The sequence below is a fragment of the Pan paniscus genome, chromosome 12 (assembly GCF_029289425.2).
Source record: "Pan paniscus chromosome 12, NHGRI_mPanPan1-v2.0_pri, whole genome shotgun sequence".
Classification (NCBI taxonomy): domain Eukaryota; kingdom Metazoa; phylum Chordata; class Mammalia; order Primates; family Hominidae; genus Pan; species Pan paniscus.
The window spans coordinates 80,551,692-80,569,489 of NC_073261.2; the positions used below are offsets into that span (position 1 = coordinate 80,551,692).

The 17,798-nt window shown below is 45.1% G+C and overlaps 1 protein-coding gene across 4 annotated transcripts in view; it reads right to left on the reverse strand.

Annotated features, from left to right (window-relative positions):
- Window positions 1–17,798, reverse strand: part of PRKCE (protein kinase C epsilon) — a 536,579-nt gene that overhangs the window by 337,507 nt on the left and 181,274 nt on the right. For all 4 annotated transcript variants that reach the window (XM_055108017.2, XM_003822657.6, XM_063594977.1 and 1 more), the window contains one exon: window positions 8,087–8,150. In XM_055108017.2, coding sequence (XP_054963992.1) covers window positions 8,087–8,150 — 64 coding nt within the window. The remainder of the gene's footprint in view (window positions 1–8,086; window positions 8,151–17,798) is intronic.

A 17,798-nucleotide genomic window follows, 5' to 3' on the forward strand; every position in this document is an offset into this window, starting at 1 on the left:
TCAGGGTTGCCATGTGGATCAGTGATCACGTGGAAGTGTTTGTGGCTGTCATTTACTGACTGCCTTCTCACAGCAGAGCCTGCAAACAGAAGGGAGGCTCCTTGGTGGTCCCACAGCACCTTGCCCTACCAGTAGCTACCCAACAGCTAAAACACACGATGATGCTTACTGGTCTATTGCTTGCCTCCTTCTAGCACAGCGTGAGCTTCCTGACAGCAGGCACTGTGTTCATTAGCTCTACATCCCCAGGGCCTCGTATATATTAGATAAGCAAATAAATGATGCTTCCAACTGAAGAAACGGAGGATGAGGGAGAGACAGAATAGGTGATTCAGAGACATTCATTCTCACCTGTGTGCACATGGGCACATGTACACCCCTACACTGGCCCCTATGAGCTCACATCAAAGGTTTAAATAAAGGAGGAAGATAAAAGCTCCAGTGTCAACAGCTCGATTAAAAATGGTGAATGCACTTGCTTGTGAAAACATGCATGTTTCAACAAAGCTAGGTAATAAGGAAAATCAATAAAACTGTTAGCACTGGCCATTTTCAACTGGATAAAAGAATAAAGTAATAGGTCCTGAAAGACAGACAACTCTAAATTAGGTTAAATGAATGGAAATACCCTTTCTTTTAAGCCAAATCATGAAGACATCAACAACAATAAATGATTAAATTAGAACCCATTTTGGGCCGGTATGATCTCAGCTGCAAACAGGAATTTCCAGAAACAATCTTCTTTATAGGACACAGAAATGATACACAGCAAGACAATGGAGATAGAACTAGAGGCCATGTGGGACCCACTTCTTGACCAAGGATCTATTAGAAATCCACCTTTCCAATAAGCTTATTTCTTCACTGTAACTATTCTTCCTTCAATTATTTTATTAGTAAGACAGGCACACCAGTCAAAAGGAAATATATATCTACGCTCCTGTAATGGCAGAGGGGAAGGAGGCTCTAGTTGTGATCAAAAGAGCTCTGCTCTCCAAACACTCAAGATTCAGTTCTGTTTCTCATCGGCTAATGGTTGGCATTTGGTGTTGTTAACCATGGATGATTCATTTCAGAGGAACTGCTGTGCATCTAGAGGCTATTTGGAAGGAAATGAGGGTTTCTTGGCTTATGTCTCATCAAGCATCTTAGCGATGTCTCTTTGTGACATTATAAACTCCTTGATGGGGGCTTGGTGCTCACTGTTTTCCAGCTGATCCCCTTGGTCTCATCTGGTGCATATAGTCACTTTTAGGAACAAGAATTTATTCCATCAGGACCAAAAATAGAGCCAAAAATCCCAAGACACAGAGGCTTGCTCCCTGGGTCTGAGAATCAGCCACAGGAAGAAGTTATGCCGGGGTGGGGTGTGGTAACGTGGGGTGCATATTGTAAGATCAATGTTGTTGAACATCTGGATTTTGTTATTTTGTTGTTTTCTGGACTCCGTGCACTGCCAGGGGATTTGACATGTCCATGCATGTCTAGGGAGTCTGTGTGGTGAACAGGATCAGGATCTCATTGTGTAAGGCACAACATGTGAGGGAGCCTGATCAGCACCTTGGAGCTGGTGTCTGGCTTTGAGGTCCCCTGTTTGGGAAGCTGGAGGCTCTCCTTAACCTCTCAAGTGACATTTCTTATTAAAGACTGAACAGAATTTGAAAAGAGAAAGCGTGGGAGTATCTGGGCTTGATTTTGGGGCACTTTTGAAAGGATGGAGAGGAAGAGAATGCTGAGGATGGCAGAGGGATTGCTATGGGACTCTATGAGGTTGCTAAGCAAGAAAAGAGACCACAAAGACCACGATGGGATGCCTGTACCTGGGCTTGATCTTCTAAATGCCTCAGTGTCATAGTTGTAAAATGTGCTCTGCCCAGTGTCCCAGACTTGACCAAACTTGACCTAGAACACTCCTTCCCATTGTAGGTCATGGTGGGAGAAAGACTCGACCCAGAAGTCACACCCAGAAGGAACTGCCTTCAATCTTCAGACAGTTTAAACATTTAAGGCATTTCATTTTCTTGCTTGCATAGCATGAAAATTTCTGCCTGCAATACTGACGACTGCCTTTGTTTGGATGCTCCTAGAGAGCTCACACTGCATCTATTTAACTTATCCTGTCTATCCAGCCATCCCCGAAAATAAGAGCTTCAAAGCTGTCTTTGATAATGATGACATGATTCCCTCCACTCACAATGGTCTCTCCACTTCTTCCCTGCCAATCCAGCCTGCCTATCCTTTCCTTTCCATCCCAAGCCTTGCCTCTTTCTTGAAGTTTTCCTGGGTTATTCTGGTCCCGACTTATTCCTACTTGGAGAACTCTTGGTAACACCTAATCAAACACACAATGCTTTGCATTGTTCTCTAATGCTTTCATCCTGCAAGTCTAGGGTGCCTAACTGAATTGCAAGCTCCTTGAAGGCAAAGGGTTTTACACTTCTTGTGAATGCCATCTCCCATTTTCTACTTCCTTCTCCACTCTCCATTCCCCAAACCCAGCACAGACACAAAGCTGGGCACATTTGTTGAAATGCATTGGTAGGCTGGATGCAGTGACTCACACCTGTAATCCCAGCACTTTGGGAGGCCGAGGTGGGTGGGTCACATGAAGTCAGGAGTTCGAGACCAGCCTGGCCAACATGGCAAAACCCTGTCTCTACTAAAAATACAAAAATTAACCAGGCATGGTGGTGCATGCCTGTAGTCCCAGCTACTCAGGAGGCTGAGGCAGGATAATCACTTGAACCCAGGAGGCAAATGTTGCAGTAAGCCGAGATCCTGCTGCCACACTCCAGCCTGCGCGACGGAGCAAGACTCCGTCTCAAAAAAAGAAAAAAAAAAAAATGAATTGCTAAGTATTGGTCATTTGAATGAAGGGTTCTTTTTAATTTTCTACTAACTAGAAGACATTGGATTATTAAAGTAGAATTTAGAAGAAAAGAGGTAAAATTCTTATGAATTGAAGCTCCAGTGGGGCTTGAATCTGAGAGAACCCGTCGATATGTATCCTGCCCACTGGCTAAGACAGAGTTTCAAGAGAAAAACCCCTTTCACTTTGATTTCAGCCCTGGAGGTACTGCTCTAATGCCTGCTATGGACTCAACGTCTTCACATACAAAACTAACATCTCTAGCAAGGAGGGCAGGTCAGTAGGAAGAATTATTAACCTGCTGGGATTTGAGTCAGGTCTAGTTTCAGACCAAGACTTAGCCATGGATCCACATTACAGACAACCTGAGAAGGATCCAACCTTGAGCTCGGACCAAAAGAGCTTTTACTTCAAACACAGTGGAAAAGGGATCTGCTTATTTATGAAAGAGACTCTGGTCACCTTTGGATTCAAAGCTAAGAACTTTGGCTTTATATTTCTATAAAAAGCTTTCTGAAGAAGAGAACTAAAATAAAAAGATCGAACCGGGGTGGGGTGGGGAATCACTGCCATGTGGCAAACTCATTATTGGGGCCATGAATGGAAGCAGGACCTGGATTGTGGCCTGGGGTCTGGACCCAGCAGGGTCTCATAATCAACCTTTTGGCCTGGAGCACATCATCTGACCTCTCAATTTCACCATCTCCCACATGGAGGTAATACTGCTGGGCACTTGGTAAAGCTAAGAGCTCTACACACATGTTATTATTTCAGAACCAAGCGAAGCTGGTTTGATCACGTCTGTCTGTGCAACTTGAAAAAAGTCCAGAAGAGGTTGCAAAGTTGAGTTAAGATTTCTAAAATATCGTTTCTGAAAGGTTAAGGGATTTGATTGATTCAGCCTGAAAAAAGAGATATTGAAAAACTGTCTTCAAATATTTAAAGGCCTTTTACCCAAGGGCTGGTGAGAGGATGGGGACCACATGCTATGGTCCACACTAAGCAGGGATGGGACAAGCCCAGGCTCTGACAAGGAGAAGCCTCTAGCATTAAGGGCCATGGAATGCAAATGAGTGGCTCAGGGATGCTAGAGAATGTCCTTCCAGAAATTACTTTACTTGGGAGAGGATAAGGAATAAATAGAGTGACAATAGGCAAAACTGAGGCAAGGCCTGAACTGTGCAGAAAGCAATCGCACAGTCCCTGCCAGATAGATTACTCTGTTAAGTCGCCTCTTTGGTACCTGGCTCTGTTCTTGGCCCTTGTGAACGTGTCCCACCCCAGCATCAGAAACCTGTCGTTGAACAGTTTCCCTGAATAGCCTGCCTGATGCTTCTTCATGGGCACTGGGTAGAGCTATGCCAACCTCTCTGCCCTCAGGTCTCCAAGGCTTCATGATATTTACTGATCATCTCTTACATGCGAGGGCACTGTACCAAAGCACTGTTCTTATGACAATCCTGGCCTAGCACCTACCATAGGAACCATTATCCCCGTGTTGTGGGTGAGAAATCTGAGGCTCTAAGCTACTAAACACTAGAGCCAGGATTTCAATCCAGGTCTGAAGGACTCCTAAGGCTGTGCTCTTTCTCCTCTATCTGTTGAGTCCCACAGAGAAGACTGACCCCTTTCAGCCTGTGGCTGCAGAAAGAAACAGGGTGCCTCCTGTTCTCTGCTCTTCTGCTTCCACAATATGCAATCCCTCCAGAACTTGACTTATCTGCATCATTTGTGAGGTACGTGTTGCAAAAATCATTCCTATTCCTTTGTATCCTCTGTATTTTGTTGGAGAAACAGTTTGGTGATCCAAACATACCAATGGGCCTACTTGTTATTGCTGTTGTTGGTTTAGATGCTGAAGAACTCTCCCAGGTGAGCATGACACCTAGGTGCAAGGCATGGGAAGAAGAACCTATCAGTCCCCAGGTCAGGCGCCGACCGTCTCTCATCGGTAAGCCTGTGAATCATGGGGCATTGCCACATTATTAGAAAGAATAAGAAATAATATGCAAATTACATCATATGAAAGGAAGAAATACTAACAAATGGGCACAGCAGGAAACCATCATTTGCACAGGTGAGAATTACATTGCTGTTTACGCCTCTGTTACTTGGGCTAATTATGCTTTGATTTAAGCATCTGGAGAGCCTGGAGAGCCACCCTTACCAGAACCCCTGTGATTATTACTTACAATGCAAGTAAAACATGAACTGAGACTGGAGCTTCCCATAAGAGCATTTTGAGCAGGTTTGCTACTTGGTATAATGTAGGTAAAGTGCCTAGCACCATACCTAGCACCAAACGAGTCCATTTCTTGCAACTCCTTTTTTCTGTACATATTAGCCAGCCCTCAGCCACGAGCTCTGACAGATGTCTATTCAAATTGTACCAAAGGATAAAATCACATGGCCGGAAATGACCTTAACTGTCATCCATCCTGACCCCCTTACATCTGGGGTTAGGATGCCTGGTTTAGCCAAAACACACACTGGCCAGATTCCATTATAGTGAACTGCACAGGACATGCAAGCAGTGGAATTTTATTAGACAGTTAGAAATCACATTAGCTCCAGCTCTAGCAGACGTAAACGCCCAGGCTTTCTAACAGCATATGAGCAAGAAAAAGAATCCTTCGGCGCATCCTAGAAGAAGGGGGTGTAGTCACACCATCTCACCCCCACACCTCTCTCTGAGCTCCTTGGAATTTGCATGTGTTGTAAACTTTGTGCAATTCCCATGAATGTATTTTTTTTCCATTGATGGGGCTGCAGCATTTGAGAGATGGGAGCTGAAGGGATGCTTGATGGCAGAATAATGGAGTGGTGAAACTTCAGCTGTGCCTCATTTCAACTCTCTCCCTTTCACAGAATGCAGAGTTAGGTATTTTCACTAAAAAAAAAAAAAAATACTTAGTCCACAGTCTGTAAATCCAGGAGGGTGGTTGTGACAACTTGCTTCACCCCAGACCCATCTCACGTGGTTTAGGTATGAAATGTTGTGGTTTCTCATTCTCTAGGGCCTCCTCCCCTTGCCCTCTCAACTCTTCCAAAACCCCCTCCAGGCTAGGAACCCTCACAGTCCCAGCAACAGGACTGGGAGAACAGACGTGTATAACACAAACAACAAGAGCAGCTTCTCAGAACGGATTACTGAAAGTCCTACCCACCATCGAAAGAAAGGATCCCAAGTCCAAGAACAGCAACTAAAAAAAAAAAAAAAAGTAGAAAAATGTCTTCTTTTCTTCAGAGCAACACACGCTAGCACTTTTCAGACTCTGGCATGTGTCAGCATTTCTAAAGTAAACTCTATTTTCTTTAGATGAAAGAGATTTAAAAAATAGACTCAGAATTTAGCCCAGTGAAAATTGCTTTGGCTATTCACATGCAATAAGCTGTAGAAGCAAGCAGAAAAAAATCAATTGCTTCTGATTTATTTATTCATTCATTTGTCCATCTCCTTTCCCTCTAATGTAAAAAAGGATGTCTTCTATAATTTTGCAAGTCATTTATCTTTTCAAAGAAAGAGAAAATAGTCCCAGCCTCCCATTGGTTGCTCAGCATCTTGGCACAGGAAATACATATTTAATTAATTATCATATTGCACACAGATTATGTAAGGAAGAAAGGGGATTGATTTTGCCCATCAAATGTTTCGCCAGTGTCTAGAATCAGGAGGCCACACTGCAAAACCTTAAGTCAAGTCTGGTGAATTTGGATCACTTTCTATGTTAAAAGCAAGGACAAGGCTTCACCTCACTGCTTGCTCTAATTCTTAATTGGGGCGGTGGGCACACTGGTGCTCATTTAATTTGTCTTTAAGCCCTTTTGTAGGTCTTAAATATTTCATATGAAATATTGTTAAATCCTCAAATCTTCTACAACAGGTTCTATTCTGGGCAGTTCAGAGCTGAGAGCAGAGAAGGGAAGTTGGAAATGCCAAAATGTAATTGCAATAAAGAGCAGGAAATGTAAGCAACCAATTTTGGAAGGCTGTTTAAAGTTTTAAACCTATGCCAAATAATTGGGATCTATTAAAAGAGGGCCTAATTCTATTATAATCCCCACATACACACAATTATTGAATTCTTCCAAATACCTGTTGAGATTGGGTGATAAATTAGCTGAATGGAAATCATCAGGCACCACTGTCAAGCACATCATTTGACTAACTGAATATGTAATCCTTCCTTCTATCACTGAGCCTTAAACTAGAGACTGTGTGTGGGATTGTGACTTTGAGTTTGTGATCCCCAGTATTCTGGGGAGATGTTGTGAAAGGCCCAAGTGTTCCAGGCAGGAGAGCTGAGAGAGCTGAGTGTCCATTTTTCCCTTTGGGACACAGTCCCCAAACACTGTTTGTTTCTCACTGCCAAAAGGAACTACACATGGTCTTCCAATATCCCTGCCATGGCATTAAAGCCAACTGTTCTGTCCCCCTGCCCACAGATGGAGGAGTAGGAGAGAAAAGATGGCCACAATAACTACATTTCAGTCCGAATTCCAAATCTTTCTTAGAGCTTAAGTCGGTTGTTATCTCCTTGTTCCTGTTTGGATAAGGTTTTATTTTCTAGGCTTCCCTTCTTCCCTTGACTGCTCAGTCCTCAACACCCAGCAAACCCTTCAAAGGTCTTAAGTGTAGTAAGTGAGCAAAGAAAGGATTGAAAGAAGAGGGTGTAAGAGGAAGAGGGTGTAATACGCCATCTAATCAGTCAGTGGGGAGCAGATGTTCCCTCACCCCGTTATTTCTCTTTAAGAGCAGAGCTTTTGTCTGTGTAAAGAACTGGTAAAAGAAGTCCCACTTCTATCAAAGCTCTAAAGAAGATTCTGAAGTTTGTCACCTTATTCGTTTCATTTCTGGATGCCGTTAGACCAACTGGTTTTACTTCCGTCCCACCACACACACACAAACCCCACGCAAGCCTCTTGGGAGAGGCTGCCCTGCCACTGAAGCCTGCCTTGCACACAGCGTGCAAAAACGCCCGTTTTATTGGCCTCACGTGGTAAGTCCAAAATCTTCCCTCTGCTCCACCAAAGTTAACAGATGGCTGGTCCCTTTTGGTACACAGGCGTAAGCATCTTCAAAATAACCTTTTCCTTTAAAGGATGCCAATTAATTAAATGTCACTATAATGTGTTCCGGCCAAGGAGGGAAAGAAGAGACCCAGAAGGCAAAGGGCCAATGGAAGAAAACAGGGATGAGAAGTCACGCTGTCCTACCTTCACCTGACGACCCTGAGAGATCGATGATCACATACACTCTTCCTTCTGGCTCCAGATCAATCTGCAATTAAGAAAATGACAGTGACTCTGTTAGTGCATTGTGTGGGCAACCTGAGAGTTCCACAACATTTCTACCCCAAACTGCTAAAACCTAGAGACACAGCTCCATGTAATTCACCAACCTACAATGTGTTGAGTGCTAGGTGAGATGCAGACCTGGGAGGACTGATGCATACCCCATAGGTAGCACCATCCCAGTGGTTCTCAACTGGGGGCAATTTTGCTACACAGGGGATGCTTGGCAAACATCTGGAGGCAGTTTTGCCATGATTGGAGAGAGAGAGTGCTGCTTCTGGCAGCTAGTGGGTGGAGGCCAGAGATACCATTAAACATTCTACAGTGCACAGGATGACCCCTCGCAACAAAGAATCATTCAGCCCCAAATGTCATCAATGATGTTCAGGTTGAGAAAGCCCTATGTTATCCCATTTTACAGATATGGAAATTGTGCCCAAATTCCAAGGTAAGTGGTAATGCTGAGATTCAATGCCAAGCCTGTCTCGAGAAACCCATGTTCTTTATACCACAGAAACTGCTCCCAGGGGAAATAAGAGAAGCAGGAAGACACTACTCCTGCTTTTACGGCGTTTATCATCTCATTGTGAGTTAAAAAATGGAGAACAATGCTGAATCCAGCTTAATGATGAAGGACAGAGAACAACTGATAAAGTATCTGACGAACCTGAAATCAGTGTAGAAGAGGGAAGGGAAGAGGGAAGGGAAGGTATGCAAGGCATAAGAAACAGCACAGGCACCCTCACTTCCTCCCTCCCCACCTCAAATCCAGCTAACTACTTATAATATACAAAGACAAGGTGGTGAAATAATTGGGTGAGACAAAAGCCAGAGGGCTGGGCCTCTTGTAGTTAAAGACATCTTTGCAAGGACTGAACTATCCTTACAGAAACTGTGTTCTCTCTATAAGAGAGAGTAGTAACTCTGGAAACCCTGGATCACCAAGTCCCCCTGCTAGCCTCTCCGCCTCCACAATCCCATCTGTCTACACAGAGCTTTCATTGGTTCATAGTGCCAGGCTCTCTCCCCAACAAGCTGTGAATATCTTGAGGGCAGGAACCACTATCCCCCTCCTTTTCCTTTTTCACTGTCCCCAGCAAAGAGCAGGCACGCATTTAGCAAGAATTACTTCAGAACAGTCAGTCTAGTGGATATCTCCTCCTCCTTCAAAGTCAAGGTCAATTATCACCTCCTCTCTGAAATCTATCCAGATATGCCCAGTCAGAATTAATTAGCCCCTCATCTGTGTTCCCACAATACACCAGACACGTCTTACTCATGGCTCCTGCGATGGTTAATATTGAGTGTCAACTTGATTGGACTGAAGGATGCAAAGCATTGTTGCTGGGTGTGTCTGTGAGGGTGCTGCCAAAGGAGATTAATATTTGAGCCAGTGGACTGGGAGAGGCAGATCCATTCTCAATCTGGGTGGGCACCATCTAATCAGCTGCCAGCGTGGCTAGAATAAAGCAGGCAGAAGAAGTTTGAAAGACTAGGCTTGCTGAGTTTTCCAGCCTTCATCTTTCTCCTGTGCTGGATGCTTTCTGCCCTCAAACATCAGACCCCAAGTTTTTCAGCTTTCGGACTCTTGGACTTACACCAGTGGTTTGCCAGGGGCTCTTGGGCCTTCAGCCACATACTGAAGGCTGCCCTGTCGGCTTTCCTGTTTTTCAGGTTTTCGGACACGGACTGGCTTCCTTGCTCCTCAGCGTGCAGACGGCCTATTGTGGGACTTCACCTTGTGATCGTGTGAGTCAATTCTCCTAATAAACTCCCCTTCATATATACATATATCCTATTGATTCTGTCCCTCTAGAGAACACTGACTAATACAGCTCCTATTAAGTTGTGATACATTGTCCATCTACCTCTCTGTCCTGATAGACAGAAAGTGTGATAACCAGATTTGCATCCCTAGTTCGTAGCTCACTGTCTCTTAGGAAACACCCAGCACACACTCGTGGAGGTGGGAAAAGGCTCCGTGTTCAGAACTTCCAGAGTCTATTCTGGGAACATTCACCCTCCCAAGGCTCTGTCCCCAGGAAGGAAGGCAGGCATGCGATCTCTACTAAAATGACATTTGAACAAGGGTAGAGGAAAGATGAGGCGGCTATACCATGAGCACCACATGTCCCCATGAGACAAAGCGACCAGCTGGAATGGTGTTCTCCAAACTCTCCCAACGTCTCACCCCACACACAATCCAGGAGGCTCCCAGAGTCACTCCTGACCCCATCTTGTTTCCTGACTCAGCCTCTAATGGTTGAGAGAGCTTAAGGTTTCCCTCAAAATTTCATTTTCATCCACAAGACTCTTCAGTGCCTCGTGGGATAGGCCCGTGGTGATAGCTGAGGTGCTCCGTTGGCACAGGAGTGAGGGAGTGCCATAAGCAGGCCGGCATTGCCCCCTGGGCACCCCAGGGGAGCTGCTCACCTGAGTTTGGGATCTTCGGTTTTAAATCCAGATAGGAACCAAATAACAAACTGGTAATTCCGCATGCTGCCTTTTCTCATTCCTTTCTCCCCAAGAGTCCATGATTTTAAGTTTCTAAGTAAAGAAAATGTTCTCCAGAATTCTCACCACTAGTGCTGACCCTCACCAGCCCCTGCAGCGAATGACAAACAGGAAAACCAACAGTCGGCTCTGCTGAATAGAGCCAAACCAGAATCTTCTCCCTGCCAAAGTTCAAAAATATCAGGGGCCCTCTTGCCTAAAAGCATGGAATTTAAACAATGTATGCCTTTTCGAGATTAGATCATCCCTATTAAACCCTGCCGGCAAAATGAAACTCTTTCTCATATCCTCCAACTCAAAGATTTCCCACGACCGTGGACTTTATTGGCAAAGTACAATGCTATCTGTGTAAAGCAGGGAGGGAGAGAGCAAAGGAATGAGATGGGCTTCGGGGCCTATCCAAAGGCAGGCACCATGCCCATCTTTGCAAAAGGGGAGTGAGAACTCGTGGCAGGGAGGACAGGTCATTTATGATAAAATGTATTCGGATATTAACATTCAAGATAGCAATCAGAAAGCATTTTAGCACCCACTGCAGCCTCCGTGCTGGTGAACTGCATTTCCAAACAGAAAAATAGAAATTAAGCTATTAAACATGCCAAAAGCAACAAAGAGCTTTGCAGCATGAGCAGATGGCCGCAGATCGCCAGCCAAGCCCCAGCTAGCCAAGCGAGGAAGCTCTGAGAATCCATCCAAGGTGGGGGGTCTTCAATGACTGGAGGGGTCACCAAGTATAAAAGATGGTGAAGAGTGTGGCACAACTTCACCACTGAATTAGTTTAATCATAAATTCTGCTCACGATTACATGGTCCAGATAATGATGCAATGTAGGTGCCCAGCCCTGCACAACCCTGCAAGCTGTCAGTCTGCATTGGCACCAGGCAGCTGGCGTGACACAAAAGCAGGCTCGCTACCTCCTCCCAGCCATTCCCAGGGTGAGTTCTGAGCCTCTTCTTTGCACCAGGCTCCTCCCAGTTCTCCCAGATGCAACCTAATTTATCAAACCTCCTTGGACCTCATATCCCAACTTAACACATCTTCCCAGCTACTATTTCTATTTTCTTTGACTATGATTCTCTTTCACACTACGGTGCCTTGGCTACCCCTCCAGCACGGGCCAGAAGCAAGGCAGTCAAACTGGGGGAGACAAACACAGACTTTGGTGTCAAATCAGGGCAGAATCCATTTTGTCCTTTATCAGCTGAGTGACCTCAGGCAATTATTTACTCTTCCTGAGCCTCTCAGCCTCTTCATCCGTGAAATGCGTTGTCATGAAAATTCCATGAACCATACATGCAAAGCACTTGGCACCTTACCTTAGTTAAAAAAAAAAAAATTTTTTTTAAACTAAGCACCCAGGAGACACTCTGCACGTGGTGGGTAAGAGCAAACTTAGCGGCCATGTGGCCTGAAGCAAGCAGCTACCCTCTCTATGCCTCAGCCTGCTTGTCAGTGAAATGGGGCTGCTGTGAGATTAAATGAGATAATCTATGAACAGTGCTTAGCAAAGGCACCGGCATAAAATAGTCATCATTGGTGCAGTTATCATGAAAAAGGCAAGTCTTCTGCTTCTTAGTCCAACGTTATTTCTACTATAACAAACTCTCCTCAACAAATTTGGTATTATTACATGTAATTCCAGGACATTTGATGACTTTACAGTGTTGTTGTGAATATCAAATAAAGAGCTGAAGGTCAGGTGTGGTGGCAGGCAGCTGTAGTCCCAGCTACTTGGGAGGCAGAGGCAGGAGGATTGCTTGAGCCCAGGAGATCCAGGCTGCAATGCGCCACTGCACTCCAGTCTGGGTGACAAGTGAGATCCTGTCTCTGAAAACTTTTTTTTTAACTAAGGTAAGAGTATTGTACTTTAAAATCCAAGGTAAGAGTATTGTATGCACCCTTTCTGGGGGAAACCCGGGGCAGGAAGGGCTATACCCAGGGTATTCGGGGGGCATCGGGAGGACGTGTGGTACTCATGAAAGAAGGCCAATGACACCTACTGTGCCTCTGACACCATGTTGGCACCTTACCTGCATTAGTTCATCTAATCTCCTGTGAGACAGCAATATTCTCTACTTTCCTGATGAAAAAACAGGCTTAGAGAGCTTTCAGCCAGAATTCTCACCCAGGTCAGCCTGGGGCACAGAGGAGAGGTCAACAGAGCTTGCAAGTCATGCTCACAACCCCAGCCCTGCCTGGCCAACTGAGCCTCCTCTGACAATCCAGTCCGAGGTGCAGTCTCCTTCCTTCAACCCTCCCGTCCCCAGAGTGGGCTCATTCCCCTTTTCAGGTGTCACTGGCTTCCCCAGGCAGACCTGGAAGGCACAGCAATACCTCAGACACCTTGACCACCCCATGGTGCTCTGAGGGGAGGTCTGGGCAGCAATGAGAGTGCCTCTCATGTGAATTAGGAACTTGGCAATGGGGAAGAGCCCAACCCACAGCAAGCCCTGAAAAGGCAATCTTAGAAAAGCAAAAAGTTAGGGACTTTTTTGGGGTGGTGCTCAGCCACTTACAAAGCCCCTCATATGCATTCATTTATTCATTTCTCACAATTAATCTGTAAGGTAGCGAGTTTTGTTATTTTCAAAAAAAAAAAATTTGAGACAGAGTCTCGCTCTGTGCCCCAGGCTGGAGTGAAGTGGTGCCGTCATGGCTGCAGCCTGAAACTCCTGGGCCCAAACCTTCCTACCACCTCAAGCCTCACAGAGTGCTGGGATTACAGGCGTGGTAACAAGTACTATTAGTGCTGTTGAAAATCTGAGAAAGCTGGGGTTAAGGAAGATAGGTGGCCATTATATCATGCAGTGTGCTAGTGAGATCACACCAGCTGCACAACCCCAGGGGGTGCCATTCACACCTATGTCTGTGCATGAGATCCCTGGAGCCGGACTGGCAGAATCAGAACTTGCTCCCTAGACCAGGCGTGGTGGCTCACGCCTATAATCCCAGCACTTTAGTAGATCGAGGCAGGTGGACCACTTGAGGTCAGGAGTTTGACATCACCCTGGCCAATATGGTGAAACTCCGTCTCTACTAAAAATATAAAAATTAGCTGGGTGTGGAGGCAGGCACCTGTAGTCCAGCTATTCTGGAGACTGAGGCAGGAGAATCGCTTGAACCTGGGAGGCGGAGGCTGCAGTGAGGCAAGATCGCACCACTGCACTCCAGCCTAGGCAACAGAGCAAGACTCCGTCTTAAAAAAAAAAAAAAAAAAAAAAAAAGAACTTGCTCCCTCAACTCCTGTTTCTCAGTCTCATGTTTCTTCCTCGACACCACACCTGCCCAGCAGGAGCTCTGACAACCACAACAGCAAAATCAAGAGGACTCCACCTATGCTGATCTCCAGGCTGCTGGCTGATGTGCTGCTGTCAGCCCCCCTGTGATCCACAGGTCATCTGTACACCTACATGTTGGGGGTTATTGGGTTCAAGGGAAGGGAGGTCTAATATACAAAGTCAAGCTTCCTAACCATAGGTTCAACTTTTGCCTGAGATGTCTAAGCAAACCTTTCCTTGGGACAGCCCACAAAGGTCACACAGGCCCAATTCGAGTTTCACTTCCCTTCCCATCTGCTGTCAGGCACAAAGGCGTGGAGAGAGGCAAAAGGGCAAGAGGGACAGGGTCTGAAAAAGATGAATCCAGAAAGGATGAGAAGGACAAGGGAAGGCTTGCACTGCCCTTGTTCCACCAGTAAGGTCCTAGATAATCTACTGCTGTGTCTTTTTCTTTTTTACTTGGAGGAGGGTGGAGAGTGAGAAAGGAGGAGGCAGACGGGGAACCATCAGGACAGAAGACTGAGGGACTGGTTCCCAAAGCAGGGGGCCCACTGCCCAAGTCCTGTACCCCTTCACTGATGCCCACTCTCCCCTGGAGGCACCGCAGGCACACTACCGTCCCCAGACCCACCTGGCATGGGAGAGGCCAGCTGGACAGAGCAGGGGACATTCAGGCAGCAGGTGTCCTCCCAGCTCTGCATTTGGAAAGCAGAAAGCATTGAGGCAATACAATGAGCAACTCATCAGCAGCTGCGGGGTGCTGATTTTGAAGTTAGCAGCTAATTAAAGACTCTTCATTGGGGGTAAAATTTGCTACTAGCTCTATTGGTAGTGTGCAGTGACTGGTCAAAAAGCAGAGTACACATGTAATCAAATATGTTCAAGATTCTATTCTGTTAATGGGCTTATAATAGCACTTACTTTCATCAAATAAGGGGAGGGGCAGATCGTTTTTCTCAAACAGCTTCCATTGCAGTGCAAAGACATGCAGGCTTCAGTGTACATCCCTGCAAGGCAGGACCCTGTCTGTCCGGCACATGGGAGGGATTCAATACAGATTTCTACATGTCGGCTTACTGAATGCATGGCCTTAGCTTATACTACTTCAATATATTAAAAAACTGGATGTGTACGCTGAGTTGTGGAGATGATTTACTTGGGAAGCCATCTACTATACAGAAATGTTCACAGCAGCTTCATTCCTAACAGCCCAAAACTGGAAATGTCCCAAATGTCCAACAACAGGTAAATGAATAAGCAAACCATGCTGCATCCATGTAATGGAATGTTACTTAGCAATAAAAAAGAATGAGGACCGGGCACGGTGGCTCACCCCTGTAATCCCAACACTTTGGGAAGCTGAGGCAGGAGGATCGCTTGAAGCCAGGAGTTCAAGACCAGCCTGTACAACATACTGAGACCTTGTCTCTACAAAAAATAAGAAAAAAAAATAGCTGAGCATGGTGGTGCATGCCTACAGTCTCAGGTACTTGGGAGGCTGAGGCAGGAGAATGGCTTGAACCTGGGAGTTTGAGGCTGCAGTGAGCTATGATTTCACAACTGCACTCCAGCCTAGGTGAGATCCTGTCTCTTAAAAAAAAAACAACAAAACAAATATACTACCGATACATGCAACAACATGGATGCTATGTGAAAGAAGCCAAACATTAAAGAGTATATACCATAGGATTCCACTTCTACGATGTTCTAGAACAGGCAAAAGAAACCTACAATAACAAAAAAGCACATCTGTGATTCCCTGGAGCTGGAAGTGGCCAGTGAATGCCAGGAGACACAGGGGAACATCCTGGGTGATGGGAATTTTCTCTATCCTGATTGTGGTGGCTGCTCCATGAATGTAGACATTGGGCGGGACAAATCAAGCCTACACTTAAAATGAATGCACTTAATTGTATGTAAATTATACCTCAATGAAGCAGTTTTTAAAAATGGAAAAAAACGATTTATTTCGCATAAGGATTCCTCCACAAGTTTCCTTTAAATAACAAATCCTATTCCCACCCTCGGAGCATTTAAAATTTCATATTCCATTTTTAAAAATAAAAGGACTCATTCAGAGTTTTTCAACAGCACATCTGTGAAACAACATAATGTACACCTACCTGTGTAGGCGCGCACATTCACACACCCGCCCACGTGTGCAAACACACTCACAGGCACACAGCTGAGCCACCTTCTCCTGTCTCCTGTGATCAAAATACAATAATAGCAAGATAAACACATCCAAAATGTAGGTTTGAGAGTCTGCTGAATTATTTAAATCTGTCTGTGTGTTTGTGGATCTGAACTTCCTCATATATAAAACAAGATAATTAGACCAAATGTTCTAGAAAGCCTTTTAATGAACTTAATGACCTAAATGTCCATGAATAGGAGACTGCTTAAATAAATTATGGTACGTCATATGGTAGATCACCATGCGAGTCCTAAAAAAGACTGAAAAAGATCTAAATGTACCAACTGATAGGGAACTAGCTCTGTGATACATTAAGTGGAGGGGGGATAAAGCAACACACCGTAAGTTCATGATGTTGTGTTGCTGTGTGAATACAATGGGGGAGCATGTGGGTGTACACACACACACACACACACACACACATGCGCACACGTGTTCTGCACATATGTCCTTATCTCCAGAAGGAGTCTTAATCAGCAAAAGGCAAGAGCTGACTCAAGAGATGGACATGACAGGAGGAGCAAACCAGAAATCAGGAAAGGAGGCCTTATTCTTTATTCTATGCCCATTTTAAAAATTGTGTTCTGAGCTAACTTGTTAAAAATTTAAGTTACTACCCATTTAAAAAAATAAAATGTCCCTTTTCACTGCACTGGCTGTTTATAATCTCCAATCCCCCAGACTACAGCTTGCTTCAGTTGCCAGACACACCTTAAATAAACACCCCTCAAAACTGGCTGAAACATTGCATTCTCATCACCCGTAGCCAGGTCACTGGGAACCAAGTTAGCAGCAGCCATTATCATCTTGTGAAACTCTTGTTGGCTGGACCAGAGGCCCACGTTACAGATCTTAGCTCTCAACACACCACAAATGGAGTAGGCTCAAGTTAGCACCTACTTCCTCTTTTTAGCAGGCTCAGAAATGGCCCCAGAGAGCTGGCTCCCTCTGATGACAGAGGTAGCTAAAAACGAATAACTCTATGTATACATAAATGCTTTCTTGAGCTGAGAAAACATCCAAAAGTGCCTAAACTAATGTGGAGAGTGTGTAAGGGTACACAGCATCATCTGCTCACAGCACAGTCTGCCTGTCTACTTTGAGAGAAATGGCAGTACATGACTGTATATCCTAAGAAGAGGTAGGTGAGCACTAATAGCGGAAATGTAGCCACCTTCCCAAGCATTCTGAAGCAGATAATCCACTGCCGATCTGCACTTTGCATTTCACATTTTGCATTTTGATTTGCAATGGTCCCTATCACTAGGTATATTTGAATGTGTGTGCTTTATCTTACATTTCCTATTTCTTACACTAAGTCAATATATCTCAGAGATTGAAAGTAAAGGTTTTGAAGCTAGCCTACCCGGGTTCCAATCCCAGTTCTGCCTGTTTAAAGCTCTGTGGTGCTTATTTTGATTTCCTCATCTTACAAGTTGAATGTCAGCAGGACCTGCTTCAGAGTGTTGGGAGGATTTGAGGAGATGGTGGAGCACTTGAAACTGTCTGGCACACAACTTCCTGTAAATATTAGCTGCCAGGTCATTATGATTGCTATTTCCCACCTAGACTGTGAGCACCTCTCCTGCTAAGCCATGTCTTTCTTTTGAGGATTCCACAGCTCTTGATTCAGGGCTGGGATTG